Source organism: Oncorhynchus tshawytscha, linkage group LG02, assembly GCF_018296145.1.
Source record: "Oncorhynchus tshawytscha isolate Ot180627B linkage group LG02, Otsh_v2.0, whole genome shotgun sequence".
NCBI lineage: Eukaryota > Metazoa > Chordata > Actinopteri > Salmoniformes > Salmonidae > Oncorhynchus > Oncorhynchus tshawytscha.
In genome coordinates this window covers 37,765,554-37,792,235 of record NC_056430.1, presented here as the reverse complement: position 1 = coordinate 37,792,235, position 26,682 = coordinate 37,765,554, and the positions used below count along the sequence as shown (strand labels likewise).

The window sequence follows — 26,682 nt, the reverse complement described above, 5'->3', positions numbered from 1 at the left end:
TTGAGGTTTGTTAGGAAAAGTGTTAAATTATCTGTTGATTTTTGATGGTTGGGAGGCGGGGTATTTTGCCGTGAGGCGGGGTATTTTGCCGTGAGGCGGGGTATTTTGCCGTGAGGCGGGGTATTTTGCCGTGAGGCGGGGTATTTTGCCGTGAGGCGGGGTATTTTGCCGTGAGGTGGGGTATTTTGCCGTGAGGCGGGGTATTTTGCCGTGAGGTGGGGTATTTTGCCGTGAGGCGGGGTATTTTGCCGTGAGGCGGGGTATTTTGCCGTGAGGCGGGGTATTTTGCCGTGAGCTGGGGTATTTTGCCGTGAGGTGGGTTATTTTGCCGTGAGGCGGGGTATTTTGCCGTGAGGTGGGGTATTTTGCCGTGAGGTGGGTATTTTGCCGTGAGGTGGGGTATTTTGCCGTGAGGTGGGGTATTTTGCCGTGAGGCGGGGTATTTTGCCGTGAGGTGGGGTATTTTGCCGTGAGGTGGGGTATTTTGCCAATATCTCCTTCCATCCCCCCATGTGCAAGAAGGATCCCCTGCCTGTTCCTAATTTATTGTCTTCTCGCTTACATTGTTTGTGTTCAAATCGCCCAATTAGAAAATCGGCTCTATTGAAAACGTCTCTCTTACACACACAAGTGCAGTAGGCCTACTGTAAATTATTACACATGTATTATATATTATAGCCTATCTATTATCTATAATCGTTTCTATATTTTCTATAATCTATTCTCAATTAGTATTATTATTATTGTTTTTATTGTAGAAGACAAACTCAATCCCATCTAAGCCTAGCCTGCCTCCACCTCCCCCTTCGAGTCCCAAATTTGAATGCAACAGGCAATACCAGATGGTCTGTTGGCGTTGGCTATGATGTCAAGCGTTTTCAGCTGTTGGCTGGACGTTGGAGGGGAGAGAGAGACTCTCGTGGAGAAAAATACTATTTTAAAATAAAGTAGTTTAGAGCTCTAGAGAACTAGACCCCCTTGGGTATCGATATACAGTCCACGTCATAGAGAGGGAAAGAGGAGGTGTGTAAAGAGAGAGACATTTGGCTCGCTGTAGCCAACTTTTTACAGAGGTGACTAGCTCGCCAACTGACAAACAGCCTGTTAATACAATGCCATGGGATTATGAATAAACATGATCAACCAAGAGCTCAAGTTCACGCAAACTCATCCGTTGAGAGTGTAAATAACGCCCGACCGATTTAATTTTGGACATCGTTTTTGAAGAAGACGAGAACGTGGCTGATTCCTTTTGAATAGCCGACTTTTGTTGTAAAAACAGTGAAGAAGGACTTTTTTGTGCTCACTGTATGTGCATAGGAACCTGTTTTTCCACCGCTGCTTCGATGTTCTGTTGTTTTCCGTTGTGTTCATGCCTGACAATTCCCACGGAAACAGACCCACATAGCCGCTCGCAGTAGGTAAGTGTTCTTTTGTACAGCATAAATTAATTATTGTAAATTACAGCCCATTATCCTTCCACCGCAGACAATACAATGTATCAACTTTAGGCTCCTTCAAACAGCAGGAGGAAGACCAATGTAACAGAATTCTACTGTGAAATGTAACAGTGTAGTTAGTTCCTGTAGAAGAGCTTCTTCTGTTACATTGTATATTTTCCCTGCTGTTTGAAGAAGTCTGCTGTGAGATGCTCATAAACTTTTAGTGACTGTACACCCTTAACATTATTTTAATAATTCATTCCATAGAGTAAGTATAGGCTAAACTTGCATTTTTGTTTTATTCATTCAGTAATTTATCATATTCTTTTGATGTCATTCTCCAGTAAATTAATGTCTGGGCTCTGTCTCAAGATCATTTCAGTAGAACCTATTGGGCTATCAGACAAGATAACAATGTAAACAACTTGGGCAGTTAGCCTTTGTATGGAGAAAAACCTGAAATTGATTGCTTGTTATCTTAACAACTGTTATCATGATCAGATGCCATTCCTGATCTTATTGACCAGATAAGCATTGTTATGTATTTTCTCCTTGTTAGCTTTAGTTACACCTTGCTTTTTTTAGGGGGGTCCTCTGTGGCAGAGGAGTCACACAGCGTCTCTAGCTACACCCCCTCAATGCTCTCTCCCACATCCCCCAGCCAGCCCCCCACCCATCTACAAAAAAAAAAGCCAGTCGACTAGCTAGGGCCAGATGGCTTTGCCTCAACCACTCTGGGAAAATGCAGAGATGGGGCCCTTCCCAGCTCCGGAGAGAGAGGGGCAGATCAAAGAGAGGAGGAAAGAGCAAATGTTGGGGTGTGTTACTTAACTCCTAGTCCTTGAAGGCCTGTAGTGTACTGTGGATGAGCTGTTTTTCCACTCTTACCTTTTAATTAGCGCTGAAGCACTCATCATCACTCTCTGGGTCCCCCAACCAGCAGCCGTGGGCTTGACCTCAGGAGGGGCCCGTCTCAGCCTCAGCCACCAGGGATGTCCTAATTCTGTCTGGCTAGAAAGAAGACCAAGATGTTCTGAACTACTTTCATTTCCCGATTGTCTACTTTCACTCACCACCACTGATTTGAGAGTACATAGGTGAGATGTATAGTGACTGGAAATCCATCCATGGTTTTCTCCAATAGCCATTTTCACACTGGCATTTTTATCCCAGGGTATTTCCAGGGCGACAGGTTGACAATATTTTCAACCTGCATGGCGTCAGCCCTGCATAAGGACCAGGGTTGTAACAGGGTCAGAATGGAAAGGAGAGGTAAGAGGAGAGACACACTTGTCTGGCCTTATTGTAGCCTTGACTCAGTGAAGGCCAGGTTATTCATAATAGTCATTGGTCAGTCAGGCCTTATTGTGGAAACTCTTCTACTGGTGGTGTCCAAGTGAAGTAAAAAAGTATTTTACTCTACTGTCCACTCCACATCCCCATAATAGACCATCAGCTGTGGTAGCAAAGGTCAACCCTGCCGAGGCTCGTTTGTTCCGGCCAACAACATGAACCGTCAGAGAGTTGAAAGGTCTCAACGTTAGCTTAGCATCTCTTCATCTGTAGGAGGATTGAGGGGGGCGGGGAGAGGTCATGTTTAAATAAGACTGCTGTTGCAAAGCCAGGGAAAGTGGTATACTATCAGTGAGGGGGGTAGAGAGTGCAGCATCCAAGGCACGCTCCCTGTCCTGTTGATCTGTAACGCAGTTGGATATCCTGGCCCATTTTTATTTATTTTTTTACACCCCTTTTTCTCCCCAGTTTCATTGTATCCAATTGTTTTTTAGTCGCTACTATCTTGTCTCATCGCTACAACTCCCGTACGGGCTCGGGAGAGACGAAGGTTGAAAGTCATGCGTCCTCCGATACACAACCCAACCAAGCCGCACTGCTTTTAACACAGTGCGCATCCAACCCGGGAAGCCAGCCACACCAATGTGTCGGAGGAAACACCGTGCACCTGGCAACCTTGGTCAGCACGCAGTAACCCGGACGACGCTAGGCCAATTGTGCGTCGCCCCACGGACCTCCCGGTCACGGCCAGTTACGACAGAGCCTGGGCGTGAAACCAGAGTCTCTGATGGCACAGCTGGCGCTGCAGTACAGCGCCCTTAACCACTGCACCACCCGGGAGGCTATCCTGGCCCTTTTTGCGTGGTTGGCAGTTTTTATATTGTACTTTTACCCCTTTTTTGCCGCAATATCCAATTGGTAGTTACAGTCTTGTCTTATCACTGCAACTCCCCTACGGACTCAGGAGAGGCAAAGGTCGAGAGCCATGCGTCCTCAGAAACACAACCCAACCAAGCCGCACTGCTTCTTTGACACACTGCTCGCTTAACCCGGAAGCCAGCCACACCGATGTGTCGGAGGAAACACCGTCCAGCTGGCGACCAAAGTCAGCTTGCTAAACCCTCCCCTAATCAGGACGACGCTGGACCAATTGTGCGCCGGCTCCATGGGTCTCCTGGTCACGGCCGGCTGTGACACAGCCTGGAATCGAAACCGGTCTGTAGTGACGCCACTGCGATCCACTGCTCCACTCAGGAGGACCTGCTGAGTTGGCAGTTTTGAGATAATGTAGAACTGAAAGTTTGTTGAAGTTGAACTTTCCATGGTCTGACAAGCCTGCTTGGTGTTCTCAGCATCAGGCTATTTCAGGCCTGTGATTGATAGATCCTCTACATTTTTTGTTTCTTATCATGTACAGGGACCTCTATTCATAGACGTGTTCTGGGTCTGGATATCCCAGTGTTTTGTCCCCTGTAATGTTATTGCCATATCTATATCCGCATTGTAAAATTGGTTATGGTAAAACTGGAAGTAATGACTGCACAGAGCAGACATCCTTGAATATGCAGACAAGGGCAGTCTCTCACATGATAATGTTTATCACCAGATGCATTTAATTGATTTATAATGCAGGGTAGCCTAGTGGTTAGCGCATTGGACTAGTAACCAAAAGGTTGCTAGTTCAAATCCCCAAGCTGACAAGGTACAAAGTCTGTTGTTCTGCCCCTGAACAGGCAGTTAACCCACTCTTCCTAAGAATTTGTTCTTAACTGACTTGCCTAGTTAAATAAAGGTAAAAAAATAAATCAGTCTCACTGTCTAGTTTCTTTGTGTCACAGACCTTCAAGTAGCTAGGTCACTGGACAAGAGCTCAGAAAAACAAGGCTAGCTCTGTTTAAAAGCGCAGGCCTTCATAGTACAGTAATATCCTGTCACTGTGCAATGACTTGATCCATGTCTCCATCCTCTGAACCCTTAACTAAAACCCAGATTAGCATTCCTACTCTGGCTGGCCACACGTCTCTGTCTCCTGCTGTTCTACCTCAGTACATCAGAAGTGTCTGGGATTACCCCTAATTCCTTTCACTTTAACCCCTTGCAATTCAGAGAGGGGACACAGTAGTACTGTAATGTGGATTTCAGCTACTTTATCGGCTTGGGTTCTGATAGAGAAAAGCCTCAGTGATACAGTATTCTTGTATGTTATCACACTGTATATGAAGTGTAGACTCCCAGTCACAGTAGGGGAGAGTGGGGTTTTTTAAGCAATTTTTACATTCAGCATAAATGTAAATATATAGTAATCAATGGAAATATATTGTTCTGGTCACACTTTATTTGGAGAGTCCGGGTTGTCTATCTGTAGATGGTCATTCTGTCAACAAACTCTCTGTTGATAAGAAACTGCTTGCTAAGGATATGGTTAGGGTTAGGTTTAGAATAAGGGTTAAGTTTAGGGTCAGGTTAGGTTTAGGTTTAGTAGATAGTCTGTAGAGTATCTACAGATGAACTATCCAAATTAAGTGTTACCAGTATTCGTTCTAACAAAGATATCTACATATATTACAGGATGTTGGGTATCCCTGGAAATAATCACAATTCATGTAAACGTAACAGTTTTGAAAACAGCTTGTCTCTTGGCACAACTCATTCCGGGAACGGGGTAAGTTAAGCCACCTACACATTTCTTTACTGAATGAAATATTACGCTACCTTTTTTGAAACAATGTCTATCTTTATTTCCCAAACACAATTCAACAAAATCACAATTGCTTTTTTATCTTTGAATAATTTTAAGCATCTTATAACACAGGCTTAACACCTAACAAACACTTAGTACTTTTTAAAACACTTTTAACGTAGGCCCAGGCCCTGTTGTTACATCATACCATACTTGCCTTATGCCTGGGAAGAAAATACTTCAGTTTGCTCAACTTGCCATTAGCTCAACCATTGGCTCAACTTACCCCAAATGGCAACCATTTTGACTATATTAGCCCACACAGCTACAAGGATGCCTTTTCATGCTAGGTTAAGGACCTCATATTGAAGCTTATCGAGACCCCAACAGATGTATAGAACAATCTTTAAATTATTTACTTTGGTTTAGATACAAGCATCATGAAACCTCTATAAATTCATTTGAATTGGTGAAAATGCTTTTTTGGACCTAACTTGCTCCACTTTTTTCATGTTTTTTTCCCCCCTTCAAAGACTCCACGAAATGATGACCTCTTCCTAAAAATTGGTCAAATTATGAATTTTGTGTATGATTTCCTAGAAACAAGGGCGGCTCAACTCTCCCCTACAATGTGTTTGTCCTAATCGAAAATAATTTTAGCAGCAGCATAATCATCTAATACAACATAGTCATCAAATAGTGAATGAGTTACAGTCCTGATTTTCATCATATCCCATGGTTGTGAAGCATTGCTCTACAAGCCAAGGCAATTACTTTTTATTTTACCTTTATTTAACTAGGAAAGTCAGTTAAGAACAAATTCCTATTTTCAATGATGGCCTAGAAACAGTGGGTTAACTGCCTTGTTCAGGGGCAGAACGACAGATTTTTACCTTGTCAGCTCGTTGATTTGATCTTGCAACCTTCCGGTTACTAGTCCAACGCTATAACCACTAGGCTACCTGCCTCCCCAGCCAAGGCAAGCCAAAGCCTGGTTTAGGCAATATACTGCCCTGGACAGTAGCCTATACTCTACTGTACTGGACTGTGTTGGTCCTGCACTGGCAGAGTGTATTTATACACTGACCACACTAGGGTCTCCCACAAATGAGCCTCTACAGTTAAGAAAGCCTGGAAATAGAGTCTATGTTGAACCTTGTTGGCAGGAGGAGATGCTTGTTGTGGGTTAGGCCGGGAGATGGACAGAGTCTTGTCCTGTAGCGTTAGCCTAGGAGGGGGGGGCGGTGGAGAAGTATTTGGGTTTGGAAGAGACCTGTTGTCTCATTAACCGAGCCGAGTACCTAAAAGAGGGGTAGCGCTGGTTTTTGGGGTCTTGGAGTTCCACTCACACCCATTCATAGACTCAAAGTATTGGGTGATGTTGTTTTCTTTTGGCTAAGAGGATGCCAGAGAACCTTTGTAGTGTACACAAAGGAGGGGTTATGGGAGATATTTTAGGACGGGAGAGACCATAAGGAGGTACAATTATACCCTGGCACCAGACAAACAGACGTTGGGTAGAATAGAAGAGCAGTTCTGCGCTGCTGTAAATGACAGAGCTGACCTGGAAGTGGCAGAGACCAGAGCTAGAGAGACGCTGTGTGGGATAGTGAACACTTCAAGGTCCCATCCCCCCCCACTCCACGCTACAGTAGATAGAGTCTATCTGTTACCGCAAGGAACACCTCCTCTTTTCATGAGATAGACTGTCCAGGTGAATCAAGGGGTAAGCTATGATCCTTACTGATGTTGCCTGTCAAATCCACTTCAATCAGTGTAAATGAAGGGGAGGAAACAGGTTAAAGAAGGATTTTTAAGCCTTGAGACAATTGAGATATGGATTGTGTATGTGTGCCATTCAGAGGGTGAATGGGCAAGACAAAATATTTAAGTGCCTTTGAGCGGGGTATGGTTGTATGTGCCAGGCATACTGGTTTGAGTGTGTCAAGAACTGCAACGCTGCTGTTTTTTTCATGCTCAACAGTTTCCCATGTGAATCAAGAATGGTCCACCACCCAATCGACATCCAGCCAATTTGACACAACTGTGGGTGGTATTGGAGTCAACACTTTCAACACCTTGTAGAGTCTATGCCCCAACAAATTGAGGCTGTTCTGAGAGTAAAAGGAGTTGCAACTCAATATCATTTTGATTAAACTCTCAACTCAGATACATTTATACAAGGACCATTCAACTGTTACTTACAGATAGTAGCTTATCTTAGCAGGCTAACATTTACAGTGCCGTTAGATTTTAATATTACCTCAGCAGAATGTTGTGGACTTGTCCAGACCCTTGACAGCTAAAGAGATGAGTTCCACAAATATATGCAATATTTGAGATAAACTATTACAGTTTAACATTCAAACCTGGGTATCCCGAGCAGTACACGGTCGCCAGGTGCACGTGTTTCCTCCGACGCATTGGTACGGCTGGCTTCCGGGTTAAGTGGGCATGGTGTCAAGAAGCAGTGCGACTTGGTTGGGTTGTGTTTTGGAGGACGAACGGCTCTCGACCTTCGCCTCTCCCAAGTCCGTACGGGAGTTGCAGCGATGAGACAAGACTGTAACTACCAATTGGATACCATGAAAAAGGGGTAAAAAAAAAAACGTTTTTGTAAAAACATTCAAACCTGACTGACCTCAACACTTAGGTGGATTGTTTTCCACTTGCTGTGGCTAGACATCCACTCAGTGGTTTTTGTGTTCATAGTGACTCCCTCGTACTCCGTCTAATCTGGCCTTGCAATGACTCTCTATATCATTATATCGTAAATCCTTTCTAGTCTCGTAGCTATAAACTGTGTGACGTGTAGACCTAATTCTTATGTTGGATGTTTGCTCTCACAAAGACCCCACATCACTCTTTCACTTTAATGATAAGTACACTACATTTACTATCCAAATAATCAGATATTGTTATTATAGCCTATTTCACTTGTAGGCTATTTAACAACTGATTGGAAATATAATGGAGATGGAGGGAATATCTGGCTCTGAACTACATTCATATTGCCAGTCTGTAGAAAAAGGCTTCCCAGTTTGTATAAACATGGAATTCTTGATGCGCATGGGTGGGGATAATTAGAATGTGTGGATTGGAGCTTGTATATTTGCGTGAGTGTGTGGGTGCGTGACGTGTAGGTCTGTTGATGCATGTTTTGTGTGTGTATGTGTGTGCGTGCGTGCCTGTGCCTTGAATCGCCAAGTCTGTCTGGGTGTTAGTGGGAGTTGTGTTGGAACATGCGTGGAAGTAGGGGTGTGTCTACTTGTGTGTCCTCTTGTGTCATACACACGTGACTCTGCCTCTCGAAAAGGCCTCTCATTGTTTCTCTGTTACTCCACTTACTGTACGCTTTTTCCCTTTTTTATAAGGAGCTCTCTACAATCAGAGTTGAAAGGCCTTCATTGTCTGGGCTTTTCTGAAAGGCAAGCTTGGAGTGGAAGGGCTTGATGGAGAATAGGAACTCTCTCTGAGACTGTTAAACTATTTGAATATTTAAAGGGATATACAGTATGTTAGACCGTGTTAGACCATGTGTTAAACAGTGGGTTTCCTGGAAACTCATTCAGACATAATATAAAAGATGTGTACACCATCGGAGACAGTTTTCACAGGTACTGACTTGTCTGGCAAGTGAAGAAATGTATAGGCTACATAGGAGTTGGAAAGTAGATACATTTTAATTGATGTAGTTCTGTTCTTGTTTATTCATGTTCTGTATTAGGGCATGTTTTATGTTTTTGTTTGGACCCCAGGAAGAGTAGCTGCTGCTTTCACAACAGCTAATGGGGATCCTAATAAAATACCAAATGGTTTGGAGGGTTGGATAGTGATGTATGATCTTTTATGATGACTTTACAGAGGTTTGTTATTTTGGAACATCTGCACATGTTTGAAAGGTCAGTGTGTATGGTCTTAGAGTGCATGTCAGTGTTAGGCCTAGTTGTAAACTTACTGCCCCTCAAATCACTTTCTATACATTCTCACTCTGTAATTACTACTTTCTGAAGGGTTTACAGCCTACATTCTCTCTCTCTCTCTCTCTCTTACTCTCGCTCTCTCTCTCTCTCTCTCTCTCTCACACACTCTTTGGAGAGCACTGTAGGGTCCAGAAAACAGTGGGGACATTCATGGGGAGAGCTCTGCTCTCGGCCAAGCCTGGCTGAATGAAGGCTGGAGACATGTAGGAAGGGGTGCCACGGTGCCAAAATCACTGCAAGGCCCCCCCTCTGCCTAATTTACTCTTGAGGAACAAAGTGTTGTTTGAGAGGCACTGGTCAGAGATTTAGGGAGAAGAGAGATAGAGACAGTCTGAGAGAGAGAACGATGGCGAACTCTGGCTTTAACACCAACTTAGAAAAAAAAGTCTGAATGCGAGGATGTGAAAGAAGGTCTTTAGGACTAGTAGGTCATTCATTCCATTCGCGTTTCATGTTCAGATGAATAATTTCCTTCCTTAGTCAGCATGGATGAGTAAAGGTTATCATAGATCTGTGGTTTACCATAGGGGTCTACTCATGATACATTTTTTGGGGGAGAAAATTCACTTAACTTGTAACCTTGGTATTTATGTTCCTCCTCAATACAACATAGTATTCATTCTTTGCCTTATAAGAGATAAAATCGAAGCTGTCTGTGGCTGTCTCTCAGTAGACCACTGTCAAACAGTTTGATCTCATGTGGAGTGCATCTCATTTTCTTCTTGTTTTGGAGATGGAATGATGAACGAGTTGTCCCTTAATTTCCTGTCAAATGAGCTCCCAAATGGAACAGCCTGATTAAAAAGCGGGATTTTCATGTTTTCATTCTCTGCTCAAAACAGCCATTCACTTGTCAGGACTGCCTCTAGCATTCCTCAAGAACGACAAGATCAATTTAGCAACGACAAGGTCTATTTTGTGCAGCAATTTGACTTTATAAGAACAAAATGGAAGAGGTCTTGGTGCATTATAGATCAACATGTCTTTCATTACTGGATTTGATTGGATTATAAATAATTAGTGACCAGGTTTCAACATGAAAGTAAAGGTTCAGACAGGTCAGTGATAGAGGTCGACTGATTATGATTTTTTCAACGCCGATACTGATACCGATTATTGGAGGGCCAAAAAAGCCGATACCGATTAATCGGACGATTTTATTTATTTGTAATAATGACAATTACAACAATACTGAATGAACACTTATTTTAACCTAATATAATACATAAATAAAATCAATTTAGCCTCAAATAAATTCTGAAACATGTTCAATTTGGTTTAAATAATGCAAAAACAAAGTGTTGGAGGAGAAAGTAAAAGTGCAATATGTGCCATGTAAGAAAGCTAACATTTAAGTTCCTTGCTCAGAACATGAGAACATATGAAAGCTAGTGGTTCCTTTTAACATGAGTCTTCAATATTTCCAGGTAAGAAGTTTTAAGTTGTAGTTATTATAGGAATAATAGGACAATTTCTCTATACCATTTGTATTTCATTAACCTTTGGCTATTGGATGTTCTTATAAGCACTTTAGTGTAACAGTATAGCCAGTGTAACAGTATAGCTTCCGTCCCTCTCCTCACTCCTACCTGGGCTCGAACCAGGAACACAACGACAACAGCCACCCTCGAAGCAGCGTTACCCATACAGAGCAAGGGGAACAACTACTCCAAGTCTCAGAGCGAGTGACGTTTGAAACGCTATTAGCGCGCACCCCGCTAACTAGCGAGTCATTTCACATCGGTTATACCAGCCTAATCTCGGGAGTTGATAGGCTTGAAGTCATAAACAGCTGCTGGCAAAAAGCACGAAAGTGCTGTTTGAATGAATGCTTACGAGCCTGCTGGTGCCTACCATCGCTCAGTCAGACTGCTCTATCAAATCATAGACTTAGTTATCATGTTATAACACACAGAAATACGAGCCTTAGGTCATTAAAATGGTCAAATCCGGAAACTATCATCTCGAAAACAAGACGTTTATTCTTTCAGTGAAATACGGAACCGTTCCGTATTTTATCTAACGGGTGGCATCCATAAGTCTAAATATTCCTGTTACATCGCACAACCTTCAATGAATGTTATGTCATAATTATGTAAAGTTCTGGCAAATTAGGCGGCCCAAACTGTTGCATATACACTGACTCTGCGTGCAATGAACGCAAGAGAAGTTACTCAATTTCACCTGGTTAATATTGCCTGCTAACCTGGATTTCTTTTAGCTAAATATGCAGGTTTAAAAATATATACTTTTGTGTATTGATTTTAAGAAAGGCACCGAATCGATTATATGCAACGCAGGACATGCTAGATAAACTAGTGATATCATCAACCATGTGTAGTTAACTTGTGATTATGATTGATTGACTGATTGTTTTTTATAAGATAAGTTTAATGCTAGCTAGCAACTTACCTTGGCTTACTGCATTCACGTAACAGGCAGTTTCCTCGTGGAGTGCAATGAGAGGCAGGTGGTTAGAGCATTGGACTAGTTAACTGTAAGGTTGCAAGATTGAATCCCCCGAGCTGACAAGGTAAAAATCTGTCATTCTGCCCCTGAACAAGGCAGTTAACCCACTGTTCCTAGGCCGTCATTGAAAATAAGAATGTGTTCTTAACTGACTTGCCTAGTTAAATAAAGATTAAATAAAGTTGTAAAAAAAAAAAAAAATCGGCGTCCAAAAATACAGATTTCCGATTGTTATGAAAACTTGAAATCGGCCCTAATTAATCAGCCATTCTGATTAATTGGTCGACCTCTAGTCAGTGAGAGGGGTTATTCAAATTCAGGAGGATTTGTTAATCTACCCAGCGAGCGTATTTTACCTATTTGACCACATAAAAAAAGGGGAATTTTTGTGTGTTCAAGTTGCGAGCCAGAGAGCATTCTCTCATTGTTTCTGCCACTAGGCTGTGAATGTTGATATCAAAGCGTGTCTCAGACATTAGAGCATGAGTGAGTGCATCTGGATCCATGGATGGAAGGCCCATATAAACACAATCATTATTATCAGTTCCGAGATAATTTTGAACATGTGGAGTGTTTTATTTGAATTGTTTAGAGATGATAACCGACAAAAACAAATGCAGCTGAACCCACGGTCAACGTGTTGTAATAGCCAAGGCATTCAAAACACTATCACAGAACTACTATATGAGTCTGTTATGTTGTGATACTATTGGAGCTATACCCTATAACCTATTGGATCCACGTTTCTAAACAGCTTCTATCCCCTGGCCGTGGCTAACAACTACTGCTCTCCCTCTCCCACAGACTATCCACACTTGACTTCATGTCCATCCACAGGTCTTTACCCACTCAGACACAACCTACGCTGCTGCTAAAGTGATTATTGATTACATTTATTTCTCCATTACGCTGCTGCCTATTGATTATTGATTGCCAATAACATTATTTATCCTGCTACTGGTCACAATTACTCTTGTTTACATGTATATTCAGTATTACCATTAGTATATTATAGAGGAAAAAAGGTGCTATCTAGAACCTAAAAGGGTTCTTCGGCTGTCCCTGTAGTAGAACCCTTTGAAGAACCCGTACTACAGAGAGTTATAAGTCAAACCCAAAAGACTTATCTCTTTTGTCTTGGAACCCTTTTTTCTTAGTGTATCATAAGTTTTTATATATTCCTGCTACTAGTCACTTTTCAGCCCTGTTTACATGTATGTCCTACTACCAGTTAGGGCTGGGCGATTTAATGAATTAATTAATATTTTAGAGGAGTATTCCAAATGCCTTTATGGTAAGAATTTAGTATGTGGGCCTCCCAGGTGGTGCAGTGGTTAAGGGTGCTGTACTGCAGCGCCAGCTGTGCCATCAGAGAGTCTGGGTTCGTGCCCAGGCTCTGTCGTAACTGGCCGCGACCGGGAGGTCCGTGGGGCGACGCACAATTGGCCTAGCGTCGTCCGGGTTAGGGAGGGCTTGGCCGGTAGGGATGTCCTTGTCTCATCGCGCACCAGTGTGGCGGGCCGGGCGCAGTGCGGGCCGGGCGCAGTGCGCGCTAACCAAGGTTGCCAGGTGCACGGTGTTTCTTCCGACACATGACCTGAAGAGAGCTGGGACCACAGTCTCAAAGAAAACCATTAGTAACACACTATGCCTTCATAGATTAAAATACTGCAGCGCACGCAAGGTCCACCATGCTCAAGCCAGCGCATGTCCAGGCCCGTCTAAAGTTTGCCAATGACCATCTGGATGATCCAGAGGAGGAATGGGAGAAGGTCATGTGGTCTGATGAGACAAAAATATAGCTTTTTGGTCTAAACTCCACTCGCCGTGTTTGGAGGAAGACGAAGGATGAATACAACCCCAAGAACACCATCCCAACCGTGAAGCATGGAGGTGGAAACATCATTCTTTGGGGGTGCTTTTCTGCAAAGGGGACAGGAGGACTGCACCGTATTGAGGGGAGGATGGATGGGGCCATGTATCGCGAGATCTTGGCCAACAACGTCCTTCCCTCAGTAAGAGCATTGAAGATGGGTTGTGGCTGGGTCTTCCAGCATGACAACGACCCAAAACACACAGCCAGGGCAACTAAGGAGTGGCTCCGTAAGAAGCATCTCAAGGTCCTGGAGTGGCCTAGCCAGTCTCCAGACCTGAACCCAATAGAAAATCTTTGGAGGGAGCTGAAAGTCCGTATTGCCCAGCAACAGCCCCGAAACCTGAAGAATCTGGAGAAGGTCTGTATGGAGGAGTGGGCCAAAATCCCTGCTGCAGTGTGTGCAAACCTGGTCAAGAACTACAGGAAACGTATAATCACTGTAATTGCAAACAAAGGTTTCTGTACCAAATATTAAGTTCTGCTTTTCTGATGTGTCAAATACTAATGTCATACAGTAAAATGCAAATTAATTACTTAAAAATCAAACAATGTGATTTTCTGGATTTTTGTTTTTAGATTCCGTCTCTCACAGTTGAAGTGTACCTATGATAAAAATTACAGACCTCTCCATGCTTTGTAAGTAGGAAAACCTGCAAAATCGTCAGTGTATCAAATACTTGTTCTCCCCACTGTATGTATGTATGTATGTATGTATGTATGTATGTATGTATGTATGTATGTATGTATGTATGTATGTATGTATGTATGTATGTATGTATGTATGTATGTATGTATGTATGTATGTGTGTATGTATGTATGTATGTATGTATGTATACATTTTAGCCAAAGACTGCTATGCTAGCTTTCTAGTCTGTGTTTTATACATGTGCAATAAGCATAAAACACAATTATCTAAGTAATTGTCAACTCGTTCTCCTTCTGAGAATTAAGGTAGGCCACTTGATTTCAGCATCTGAAAAAGGACAGGCATGCTGTTCAAACAGATGGAGACACACAGAAGGGTGAAATATAAAGATTGTAATATAAAGATTAGCTGGTTACTCACTAGCAGGGGGCTTGTGTTTGAGGGATTGTTTGAGACCTGTGTTATTTTTCTATAGTGTCTGCTACCAGAAGTTAGTCATTATTAGTGGATGTGCATTGTGCATGGGTCTGGTTACATTTGTAACAAAAAGGACATTTTCATTGACAGACTTGAAAGCCAGATCAGGGATTATTGGTTGTGGCCTAAGTATAATTTCACAAGCCCTGAATTCATGAGATTATTGCTGACTGTTTGAAATACAGTGAATTTGACCTTTAATTTTACAACAAAATGTATTCAGAGAAAAAATTATCAAAAATCTAGATACTGTATACATCGGTAATCGCCCATAAATTAGAAAAAAAATTGAGGTAAAACTAAAATAAGTGCGCTTCAGTAAAAACATTGTGCATATAAAAGTCTTGACACTGGATGTCTTTGGCCCTACTATCAGTCACTTTTATGTATAAACCCACCTCAACCACTCCAGTAACCCTGCACATTGAATAAGGTACTGGCACTGACCTGTATATACTTGCATTCTCGTGTTTCTTTAACTCACATTGTAGTCCTTGTGTGGTTTTTATTTGAATTGTAATGTTTTATTCTATTTTCTATTGTTATCTATATTATTATTATCACTGCATTGTTGGGAAAGAGCTCTCAAGGTAATTATTTCACTGTACTCTTTTACGGCGAATAAACTTTGAAACTTGAAACTAGATTTAACTAGTTAGATAATCAGTGTTGGTGTTGACACTCCAGCCTCCAAATCCAACTCTGCTCTTCCTGCTCTGCTTCCTGCCCTCAGGGAAGGTTCACCTCCAAAACAGCCCTGCCACTGATCTCCACTTCCTCTTCTGGATCACAGCTTCCTGCCAATGCGAGAGCAGAGGGGGGAGTGGGGTTAGGGGTCAGAGGTTTGAGGTTAAAGTTTCCGGCCTTGTGGATGGAGGGTCAGGAAACCCAATAATCTAGTGTGGAAAACATATGCATGTATCTATGTTATTATTCTTATGGTTCGCTTTAGGAGGCAGCCATGGTCAGGACAATATTCCAACCATGTCAACAAGTATGCATGAATCCACGCATGTTTCTCTAAGGCAACCACTGTTGGTACAAGATGGACGCCATGAATTGTGTTGCTCCCATCATGTCCAGACTGTTCTCCAGTCTCCACTGCCAGTCTTTGGGCAGGACACGGTGGGTACAGTTTTTGGCATTAGTGGTCATGGAGGATTATGTTTATAGCTGCAGCTGTAAAGGGGGGTAGCTGTAGACCCACGGGCATCATGCCCAGTCAGGGGGAGACCATGGCACAGTCACACATACCCCCCTGTGCCAACCTGTGCCTCCAAACAGCTGGGCTCTAACGTTGAATTCTCAGCTGCCACCTGCCTTAAAGCCAGAGCACCTTGGAATCCCTGACCTTTCTCACACCCCAGCAACCCCCTCAGTGGTTAATTAAACACACCCAATTAGCTATGTGGGGAACCCAGGCATGTTCTTGTCTGTTTCTCAGCTGTTGTGGCTTGAGCTAGCCCCGTCCCACCCTCTGTCCCTCCCTGGTGTTTGTCAGACAACATTCTAAAGTATTTCATACCAACATGCTCAGTCATCTAAGTGTGACTGTGAGGCTTACCACTAAAACATTTGCTTTTTGTTTATCTCTGTATACTTTTTTAAAAACTAGGCAAGTCAGTTAAGAACAAATTCTTATTTACAATGACGGCCTACCCCGGCCCACCCCTAACGACGCTGGGCCAATTGTGCACCGCCCTATGGGACTCCAAATCACAGTGGTTCCTTTTAACATGAGTCTTCAATATTCCCAGGTAAGAAGTTTTAGGTTGTAGTTATTATAGGAATTATAGGACTATTTCCCTCTATACCATTTGTATTTCATTAACCTTTGACTATTGGATGTTCTTATAGGCACTTTAGTATTGCCAGTGTAACAGTATAGCTTCCGTCCCTCTCCTCGCTCCTCCCTGGGCTCGAACCAGCAACACAACGACAACAGCCACCCTCGAAGCAGCGTTACCCATGCAGAGCAAGGGGAACAACTACTAGAAGGCTCAGAGCGAGTGACGTTTGAAACGCTATTAGTGCACGCTAACTAGCTAGCCATTTCACTTCGGTTACACCAGCCTCATCTCGGGAGTTGATAGGCTTGAAGTCATAAACAGCGCAATACTTGACGAACAACGAAGAGCTGCTGGCAAAACGCATGAAAGTGCTGTTTGAATGAATGTTTACGCGCCTGCTTCTGCCTACCACCGCTCAGTCAGATACTTAGATACTTGTGTGCTTGTATGCTCAGTCAGATTATATGCAACACAGGACACGCTAGATAATATCTAGTAATATCATCAACCATGTGTTGATTAGTGATTATGATTGATTGTTTTTTATAAGATAAGTTTAATGCTAGCTAGCAACTTACCTTGGCTTACTGCATTCGCGTAACAGGCAGTCTCCTTGTGGAGTGCAACAAGAGAGAGGCAGGTCGTTATTGCGTTGGACTAGTTAACTGTAAGGTTGCAAGATTGGATCCCCCCGTTCTGCCCCTGAACAAGGCAGTTAACCCACTGTTCCTAGGCCGTCATTGAAAATAAGAATGTGTTCTTAACTGACTTGCCTAGTTAAATAAAGGTATAATTTTTATTTTATTTTTTTAATCGGTGTCCAAAAATACCGATTTCCAATTGTTATGAAAACTTGAAATCGTCCCTAATTAATCGGCCATTCCGATTAATTAATTATAATGAGGTCATTCAATACATAGTTTATCAAAATGTATCGAAGAGAGTATTTCTCAACTTCTACTTCTGCGCCTTGGCCTCCAAGAGCTCCAAGACTAGACATGGAGCCACGTCACTTATCCTTATTTTGTGAGAATGGGTGATAATATCAGCATTCTGGACAGTTACCAGCTAGACCCCATCTACTCCCTTCATCCTTCAACCACCCACATGCTCAATGGCAAACACACACACACACACAAGTACACACACACCACCTCCTTTCCCTTGGTTGCCTCCATCTCTATGTTGTATGCCCCTCTCTCCCAGCATGCTTTGCTGTGTGTGCCAGTAGAGGTCACGGCTGGGGTCTCAGAGCCTTTGTGCCGCCCCATAATGGCTCCATTATCCCTGAGAGGCATGGACTCCAGGCCTCTCCAGGCCTTTCACACTGACCACCATTGTGACTCACACAGGGACAATTTGGGGACAGACACACGGACGTGGGAAAGAGTTGGTGTGTGTGAATACAAACGTGTGAGGGAATTTGTGTGTGTGTGAGTGTGTATGGTCGGATGCACAAGTCGTTTGTCTTGATGGATTACCCACAACAATCACTTTTTGTGACCAGTTATCTCAGTCTCCCCTTGCGTTTAGAACCGTCTCCTACTGTAGTCCTTGTTTTGATCTAGCTGAGAACAGCTTTCCAAATGTTTGATTTGAGTTGAGTGGAGTCTAGTGGTTAGAGCGTTGGGCCGGTAACCTAAAGGTTGCTAGTTTGAATCCACGACCTTGACTAGGTGAAACATCTGTCAATCTGCCCTTGAGCAAGGTACTTAACCCTAATTGCTCCAGGGTCGCAGTCAATAATGGCTGGTCCCTTGCCGTGACCCCATTCTCTGAGGGTGTTTTGACCATTTTGGACTATAATCAGATATGGAGATGAAAATCTTTCATAGTTTACAAAAGTTCTATCTTTTGATTTGTGCACAATCAGTGGTTGTTTGTTTTGGCTTTATACTTGACATTGTAATAGTACCATTTCATGGTATAGCATTTAAACCTTGACTAGGGCAGGTGTAAGGTAATGCCACGAAATCTATACGTATCGCCATAACTGAACATGATGAAAGAGAAGTCCATAATAACCTCAAGGTGAAATGCCCTCATGCTTCACAATATGGACGATACTGCACAGCACATTATTTGCTGAACATATTCTCTGTATCATATTTCTGTCTCACTCTAAAGCGTTCATAATACTGTCCACACCCTCTCAGGAGTGCCACAGACACAGCAGACCAGTAGGACTGTGGAACTCTCAGCTGGCCAGATCATTTGTCTTTCCTTTTCCTCTGGCCTTTAGAAAACAAGTGAGACAGAACAGATAGGACTATCTGGCAGAGACCGAGAGGCAGACACGTGAATGCAGCAAGAACTCTCCCTCCAGCTCTGGAAAAAGAGAAGGGACAAGAGAGCTGGGACCTCATTCTTTCCATGTCAAGTCATGGCCAGGTCATAATGTATAGCCATGTGTCTCGGAGACAGAGGGAGAAGGAAGGAGGAGTTTAAAAGTAGAAGGAACATTTGGGAGAATGGAGGGAGGAAGATAGTGACACAGAAGACAGATGAGGGGAAAGAGGGGGGAGACTGAGAAGAGAGCGAGCAGATGAGGAGAGCAGGCAGCCAGCTGCGTGACTGTTTTTTGTCCTGAGCCTGAGAACGTGAGTTTGCTGTAATCGGATCGGAACTGGGGTGAGATCATAGAGAAGGCCAGGCAGCAGCCCCAGAGAGAGCGGCCCACCCTGAGCCATGAGACCCTACACCTCCTCTCCAATCCCCTGCAACAGGCAGACGGGGGGGGGTTGGGGCTGCCTGATTAACCCCTCACTAGCACCACTCGCTGTCCGTAGCCCCACTTTTAATTAAGTAATTTACTTTCACCCAGACATTTTTACTACATAGCCTAGTTTAAATGTATGACTCTGACACCTCAAGCCCAATTTAGGAGAGTTGTAGATAAACAATGAAAACAGCGTCGACCCCATTAAACTTGAGTGGGTATTTGGTGCTGATATGATATCAGTGCTGAATATGCTCACAGAAAATGGGTCAAGTGTATGTTAAATTGGATGGTGTTAAATAGATGCCAAACTTGAGTGGACACTGGACATCTGCTGCTATGTAGATTAGAATTGTCATAATTACATGCAGTAGATCAGACAAACACACAGCAATGCCGGTACTCTGCAAAAAGCTATTCTATAAGATGTGCCGTCAGTACTGATGTATTTATTTTGGTTTACAAAATTCAGCAAGGTACTACAGGAAGTCCCTGGAGTATTTGGCTGTTCATGTTTATGTGATTCAACCAGACTGTAGTCATGGCAACAGGGTGTTTGTGTGGTGGTATACAGTACTGTGTGTTATCATGGGAGGCTAGCAGAGTGTCTGGCAGGCCCCAAATGCATAGTCACCAGGGAGAAGTCACAGTTGGCCGGCAGATTTCATACTTCTCCTGAAGCCTCGAAGAACAGCGGTCTGAAGCAGGGGTGGTGGGGGTGAGGAGGAGGGGGGTTCTGGAGTGCTCCACATGCAACATGTTAAACTTTTGAGTCATTCAGCATGAATGGAGTCCCGCTGCAACTAACCACTATATAATCTCTGTTTTGTGGGTAAGGTCATCTAAGGCAGTGTTTGTAGGTTTACAAAGTTTTTTTTATATTTATTTATTTATCCGTTATTTTACCAGGTAAGTTGACTGAGAACACGTTCTCATTTGCAGCAACGACCTGGGGAAGAGTTACAGGGGAGAGGAGGGGGATGAATGAGCCAATTGTGAACTGAAGATACGTTGAGATGTCTGCTCTGTTCTCTTTGCCGGTTCTCTTTCTCTAGTTCTAACAGAGAGTCCTAACAAAAAGGTAACGGTCACTTTAACGCATTGTGATGCTCTGTGATGATCTACACTACATGACCAAAAGTATGTGGACACCTGCTTGTCAAACATCTCATTCCAAAATCATGGCCATTTGTATGGAGTTGGTCCCCCCTTTGCTGCTATAACAGCCTCCACTCTTCTGGGAAGGATTTCCACTAGATATTGGAACATTGCTGCGGGGACTTTCTTCCATTCAGCCACAAGAGCATTAGTGAGGTTGGGCACTGATGTTGGACGATTAGGCCTGGCTCACAGCCGGCATTCCATTTCATCCCAAAGGTGTTCTTCCGCACTGATCTTGACAAACCATATCTGTGTGGACATCACCTTGTGCGCAGGGGCATTGTCATTCTGAAACAGCAAAGGGCCTTCCCCAAACTGTTGCCACAAATTTGAAAGCACGGAATCATCTTGAATATCCTTGTATGCTGTAGCTTTAAGATTTCCCTTCACTGGAACTAAGGGTCCTAGCCCGAACCATGAAAAACAATCTCAGACCATTATTCCTCCACCAAACTTTACAGTTGGCATTATGCATTGGGACAGGTAGCGTTCTCTAGGCATCCATCAAACCCAGATTCGTCCGTCGGATTGCAAGATGGTGAAGCGTGATTCATCACTCCAGAGAACACGTTTCTATGCTCCAGAGTCCAATGGCGGCAAGCTTTACACCACTCCAGCCGACGCATAGTTATCTTAGGCTTGTGTGTAGCTGCTTGGCCATGGAAACCCATTTCATGAAGCTCCCGACAAACAGTTCTTGTGCTGACGTTACTTCCAGGAGCAGTTTGGAACTCAGTAGTGAGTGTTGCAACCGAGGACAGAAGATTTTTATGCGCTACGTTCTTCAGCACTAGGCGGTCCTTTTCTGTAAGCTTGTGTGGCCTACCACTTCACAGCTGAGCTGTTGTTGCTCCTAGATGTTTCCACTTCACAATAACAGCATGTACAGTTGACCAGGGCAGCTCTATCAGGGCAGAAATTTGAAGAACTGACTTGTTGGAAAGGTGGCATCCTATGACGGTGCCATGTTGAAAGTCACTGAGCTCTTTAGTAAGGACATTCTACTGCCAATGTTTGTCTATGGAGATTGTGTGGCTGTGTGCTTGATTTTATACACCTGTCAGCAACGGGTGTGGCTGAAATAGCCGAATCCACTAATTTGAAGGGGTGCCCACATACTTTTGTATATATAGTGTATGATTTAATCCAAATTTTCTTTCATTTTACAGGCACACAAGCTGTTCTGATGGACTCCAGATAACAGCACCACTCCTCATCCTCCAGCCCCCACCTTTAACCTCCACCTCCTCCTCCTCCTTGTCTGGTTGGTCTATTGGAGCCCCAGGATGACAGACCCTAATGGGTCTGTGGGAGAGGGCTTGGCCGAGGTGGATGCCTGCAGCCTGGAGATCGAGAGGCAGTATGAGGTCATCCCTGCCGTCATCTGCTCCATGTGCTGCCTGTTCGGCATCATCTACTGCTTCTTCGGTAAGGTCACCATGGGGTCAAGGCATACCTCAATAACGTCATGTCAACAAGTACACTTAAACTTCAATAACACGGACTGCATCCCACATGGCACACTATTCCCTATATATTGCACAAGTTTTGACAAAGGACTCTGATCGAAAGTAGTGCACTATGTAGGGAATTGGGTGCCATATGGGACAGAACCAAAATGACAGAGCATGGGAATGTGTATTCAGACGTATCATATGTCTGTTAATGTGTTATATAGAAAATGTACAACCAGGTTACCTTATACCAATGTTCCCCAAGGTACACTAGAAAATGACATGATGCGGGCTACCTGATACAGGGAACATGTACTTTCTATCCAGACATACTGTGTCATGTGTCTATTGTTCTGTATGCTTCGGTAAAGTCTTTAATACAGTCCCGCACTGACATGTCATCATTCCTCAAGGCAAAACCTCCCATTTTGTCTTTCAAATTGTTACGTAACTGATTAGAGAGAAATTAAAGACATCTGGCCATTTGGTACCTAATGACAGCATTTCCCAGACTAATGTGATGGTGTAGTGTGTGTTAATCACACTGAGCAATCCCTCACACCCAGATGAGAACCATTACCCAGAGAGAGAGGGCTCCACCCTCAGCCAAGCAGCCGCCACAATCTATGGGTGGGCGTCATTTTTCTCACCAAATCCCCCATCATCACCCCAATTAGCCTCAACACCACCACCTCTCTTATTAGTTTTAATTGTAGGGTCATTTATACGGAATTACATTGCTTACAGTTGATATTCTGTCATTTATACAGTTGGATAGTAGTTGCTGTGTCCTAGCCTCAGCAATTTAACTTGAACTTAATGCCCTAATTTATCACCTGCATATTTCCTTACCGTTAGTTATATTCCTCAAGCTGTTTAATCTTCCCCATTGAAGTGAATTAAAACCTTTAACTGCAGTGGGCTAATTCTTGGTCACACAGAGTGTTTCTTGCTAGTCTTAAACAAATCTACTTTGAAACAAAAGTATACACCTCACACACATGGTTATGGGGTGGCAGGTAGCCTAGTGATTAGAGCGTTGAGCCAGTAACCGAAAGGTTGCTGGCTCGAATCCTCGAGCTGATAAGGTAAAAATTTGTCGTTCTGCCCCTGAACAAGGCAGTTAACCTACTGTTCCCTGGTAGGCCGTCATTGTAAAAAAGAATTTGTTATTAACTGACATGCCTAGTTAAAAAAATGGGCTTAAAAAAATAAGAAACCTGTACCATGTCAGATATAGAGCTGAAGTGTATTCAATTTTAAGTTTACATCCCAATATTACACTTTATATACATCACAGAAGACTGAAATATAAAGAAAACTGTTTGACATAGAAACACTGGTTTTTCAGTGTTTTTATTTACATAATGTTTATTAATTATGAAATGGCTACATAGATTCTACATTCTTCCCCCTCTATTCACCTCTCTACCCTTCTCCTCTCTCCCTCACCATCCTCTCTCCACTCTCTCCTTTCCTCTCACAGGCTACCGCTGCTTCAAAGCTGTCATGTTCCTGTCGGGCCTGATGTTTGGCTCGGTCATCATCTTTCTGCTGTGCCACAAGGAGCGGGTGCTGGACACCCAGCTGAGCGTGGAGGCCTCGGCGGGTATTGGCCTGGGCATCGGCCTGCTGTGTGGCCTGGTCACCATGCTGGTGCGCTCAGTGGGCCTCTTCATGACAGGCCTCCTTCTGGGCCTGCTGCTCGCCCTCGCCGCCCTTCTGGTCACCCACCAGTTCTACACCCCCACCACCGTCTGGGTGCCCCTGGGGGCACTGCTGGGCACAGGCATGCTGTTCGCCGTGCTCACCCTGCAGTGGCAGAAGCTCTTCACCGTATTGTCTACGTCCGTGTTCGGGGCAGCCATCATGACGGTGTGTGCCGACTACTTTGTGGAGATGCTGGCGCTTGCCAGCCACGTGTACGAGTGCCTGAGACTTTCGCCGCCGCCGCCGCTCTGCTGGTACAGCTGGGTGATCCTGGGTATCTGGCCGACACTCAGCTTTATGGGGGTGCTGGTGCAGTGGAAGCTGACGGCTGAAGGCTTCTCACACACTGAGGGTAAGCATCATAGAATTCCATATAGAAGCTGATTTATAGGATCTCTGTGGAAAGAATGAGAGGTAGAGGACACCTTTTGTAGAGTATGATGCATCTGTATATCTCAATATGGAGTATGGGTTCTATTATGTTCTATTAACTGCTACAAGGGTTTCATGGTTTTAGAGAACATTCTTATGACATTTTTTTTAAAAACAGGGTTCATATTAGATTTTGGGTGATTAAGAATTTCTCGTGTGCTCTGCCGAATTACTAAGAAATGACTCAGTGAGTTAACACGTCCCTCTCTACCTCTCTCTCCTATCTCTCTCTACCTCTCCCTTTCCCTCTCTCTTTCTCCTCTCAGTCATCATCAGCAGGAGGCAGAAGCGGGTCCAGTTGATGCGGATCAGGCAGAAAGATGCCAAGAAGCGGCAGCAGAGCGGTGGACAAGAGGGCACTTACCGTCGCAAGCCTACCCCCCGTCAAACGCTACGCAGGAGACCTGCTGGCACCGGTCAGTCTCACACACACACACACACACACACACACACACACACACACACACACACACACACACACACACACACACACACACACACACACACACACACACACACACATAGAAACACACAGCATATGTTTTACTATCCTTGTGGGGACCTAAAATGTATTTCCATTCAAAATCCTATTTTTGCCTAACCCGAACCTTAATTAACCCTAACCTTAACCCCTAACCTTAACCCCTCACCCTTACTCTAAACCTTATTCTAACCCAAATTCAAGCCCTAACTCCTAAGCCTAAAATAGCCTTTGTCTTCGTGGGGACCTGGGAAATGTCCCCACGAGGGAGAATGTTCTTTGATTTACTATGCTTGTGGGATAGTAAAACACACACACACACACACACACACACACACACACACACACACACACACACACACACACACACACACACACACACACACACACACACACACACACACACACACTCTATTGTATTTTAATTCCAATGTGTAGAATCTATTTCTAGGTTGATTCTGATCATGTTCCCTCTCTCCTCTCTTCTCCCCCTCTCTCCTGTATTCCTTCTCTCAGAGTTACCTGCAGAGTCTGAGGGACAGACAGATGGGCACAGGCAACTCCCTCAGCAGCCTGGGCACTGCCAACCACACCATGATTGACTTTGACTACGAGACTGGCTCCACCGTGCCCCTCACCGCCACTACACCAGTCATCAGGGTCTGACGCACCGAGGGACAAGCAGGAGACCAACCACTTGTTACTTGTCCCTCCTCCACAGTCCTCCTCCCCTACAGACTGTTATTTTAGGGCCTCAGCTCTTATTTAGGCAATGTTCGAGTCTATTGAATAGTGAATCTACCTTCCATGGAGCTGGAATAGGGCCTTGAATGCTGTCCAAGTGAAGATCATTACACCAATAGTTCCTAGCACAACTCCAGTGTAACTCTCAGCCTATCATTGTTGGACGTTTGGAATGGCCGACTTGAGAGTGATGGAATGGTTCCTCTGTCTGTGAGCTGTTCCCTAAGAGTTGTTGGGAGGGATGTTTGGCCTCTTGTTTGATGTGTGCTGTAACCACTCTGTGTCAATAGACTGTGCCTGTGTGGCCTCACCCTGTGTTGTCTGCTCTGAGCGTGGGAGGTCCATGTGAAAAGTCGGAAGGCCACTGAAGAGGGAGGGAGAGAGAGGGAGAAAGAGCAGAAATAATCTCATCTGACTTCTTAGGTCATACTTTTTTTGGTGCCATTATGATTGATTGATTATATATGGGAAAAATCACTTGACTGATGAAAACAGACTATTTTTGCTGTTCGGGAACCAATAATGGGGATGGAAATGGCTATGAATAGCACGAGAGCTACCTCCTCGAGTAATATCAACTTTTACAATTGGAGTTATCTGTGCTTTAATGACTTGAAATTAACCAGTGGCTTGTAACTTCTGGTCACCTGACTTCCTCAAAGAATAGGAGAGCAGCTGTTGTTGAGGATGCACTGTGACTGGACAAAGACGAGGACAAGTCAAGACACATTTCTCTGATCTGTGTTTGTTGTCTGTGCGAGTGTGTGTGCGTTTGTAATGTTATGGTGTGTGTTGATGTTTACTTGTCCCTTTTTGTAGGTAAATGCCTGTATAGTTGGGTGTAGAAGATGCAGGTCCAGAGAGATACACGGCAGCCATTTTGTGCCTCAATACATTGAAGATTATTACATGGGCAACTGTTACAAGTGAAATGTACGTTTTTTTTTCATAGGAATTACAGTGCCTTTTTTAGAGGTAGCAATACTGCAATACTATATATACAATGTTTCAAACCACACTCGTTATGTCATTTATTTTGGAGCAGTAGCTTGTTTCATGACAACTTATGGGCAGTTTTACCTGTGCAGTACCTGTATTCAGTAATTTATATGATTAATAACATTGAAGGACTATGCTATGGTAAAATTAGAGTACACATTTGCCAAATTCTAGGTTACTAAAGAATTATCTGTGTTTTTTGAAAATGGTAATTTACTGTTGTTTTAGAATTTTAGAGGGATAGTACTCTGACTATTCTGAATCTGTACAGAATTGTCAATAGGAAATGTAAAAGATAAACCATTAAATTAGTTTAAAAACAAAA

General features: G+C 43.6%; 1 protein-coding gene across 1 annotated transcript; it reads left to right on the top strand.

Annotated features, from left to right (window-relative positions):
• Positions 1-854: 854 nt before the first annotated feature.
• LOC112216308 (transmembrane protein 198) lies at positions 855-26,682 on the top strand. The gene is given in 6 exon segments (XM_024376208.2): positions 855-1,421; positions 21,707-21,965; positions 23,478-24,053; positions 24,400-24,512; positions 24,514-24,549; positions 25,131-26,682. Coding segments are annotated over 5 exon segments (1,017 nt in total). The 5' UTR covers positions 855-1,421; positions 21,707-21,823; the 3' UTR covers positions 25,281-26,682.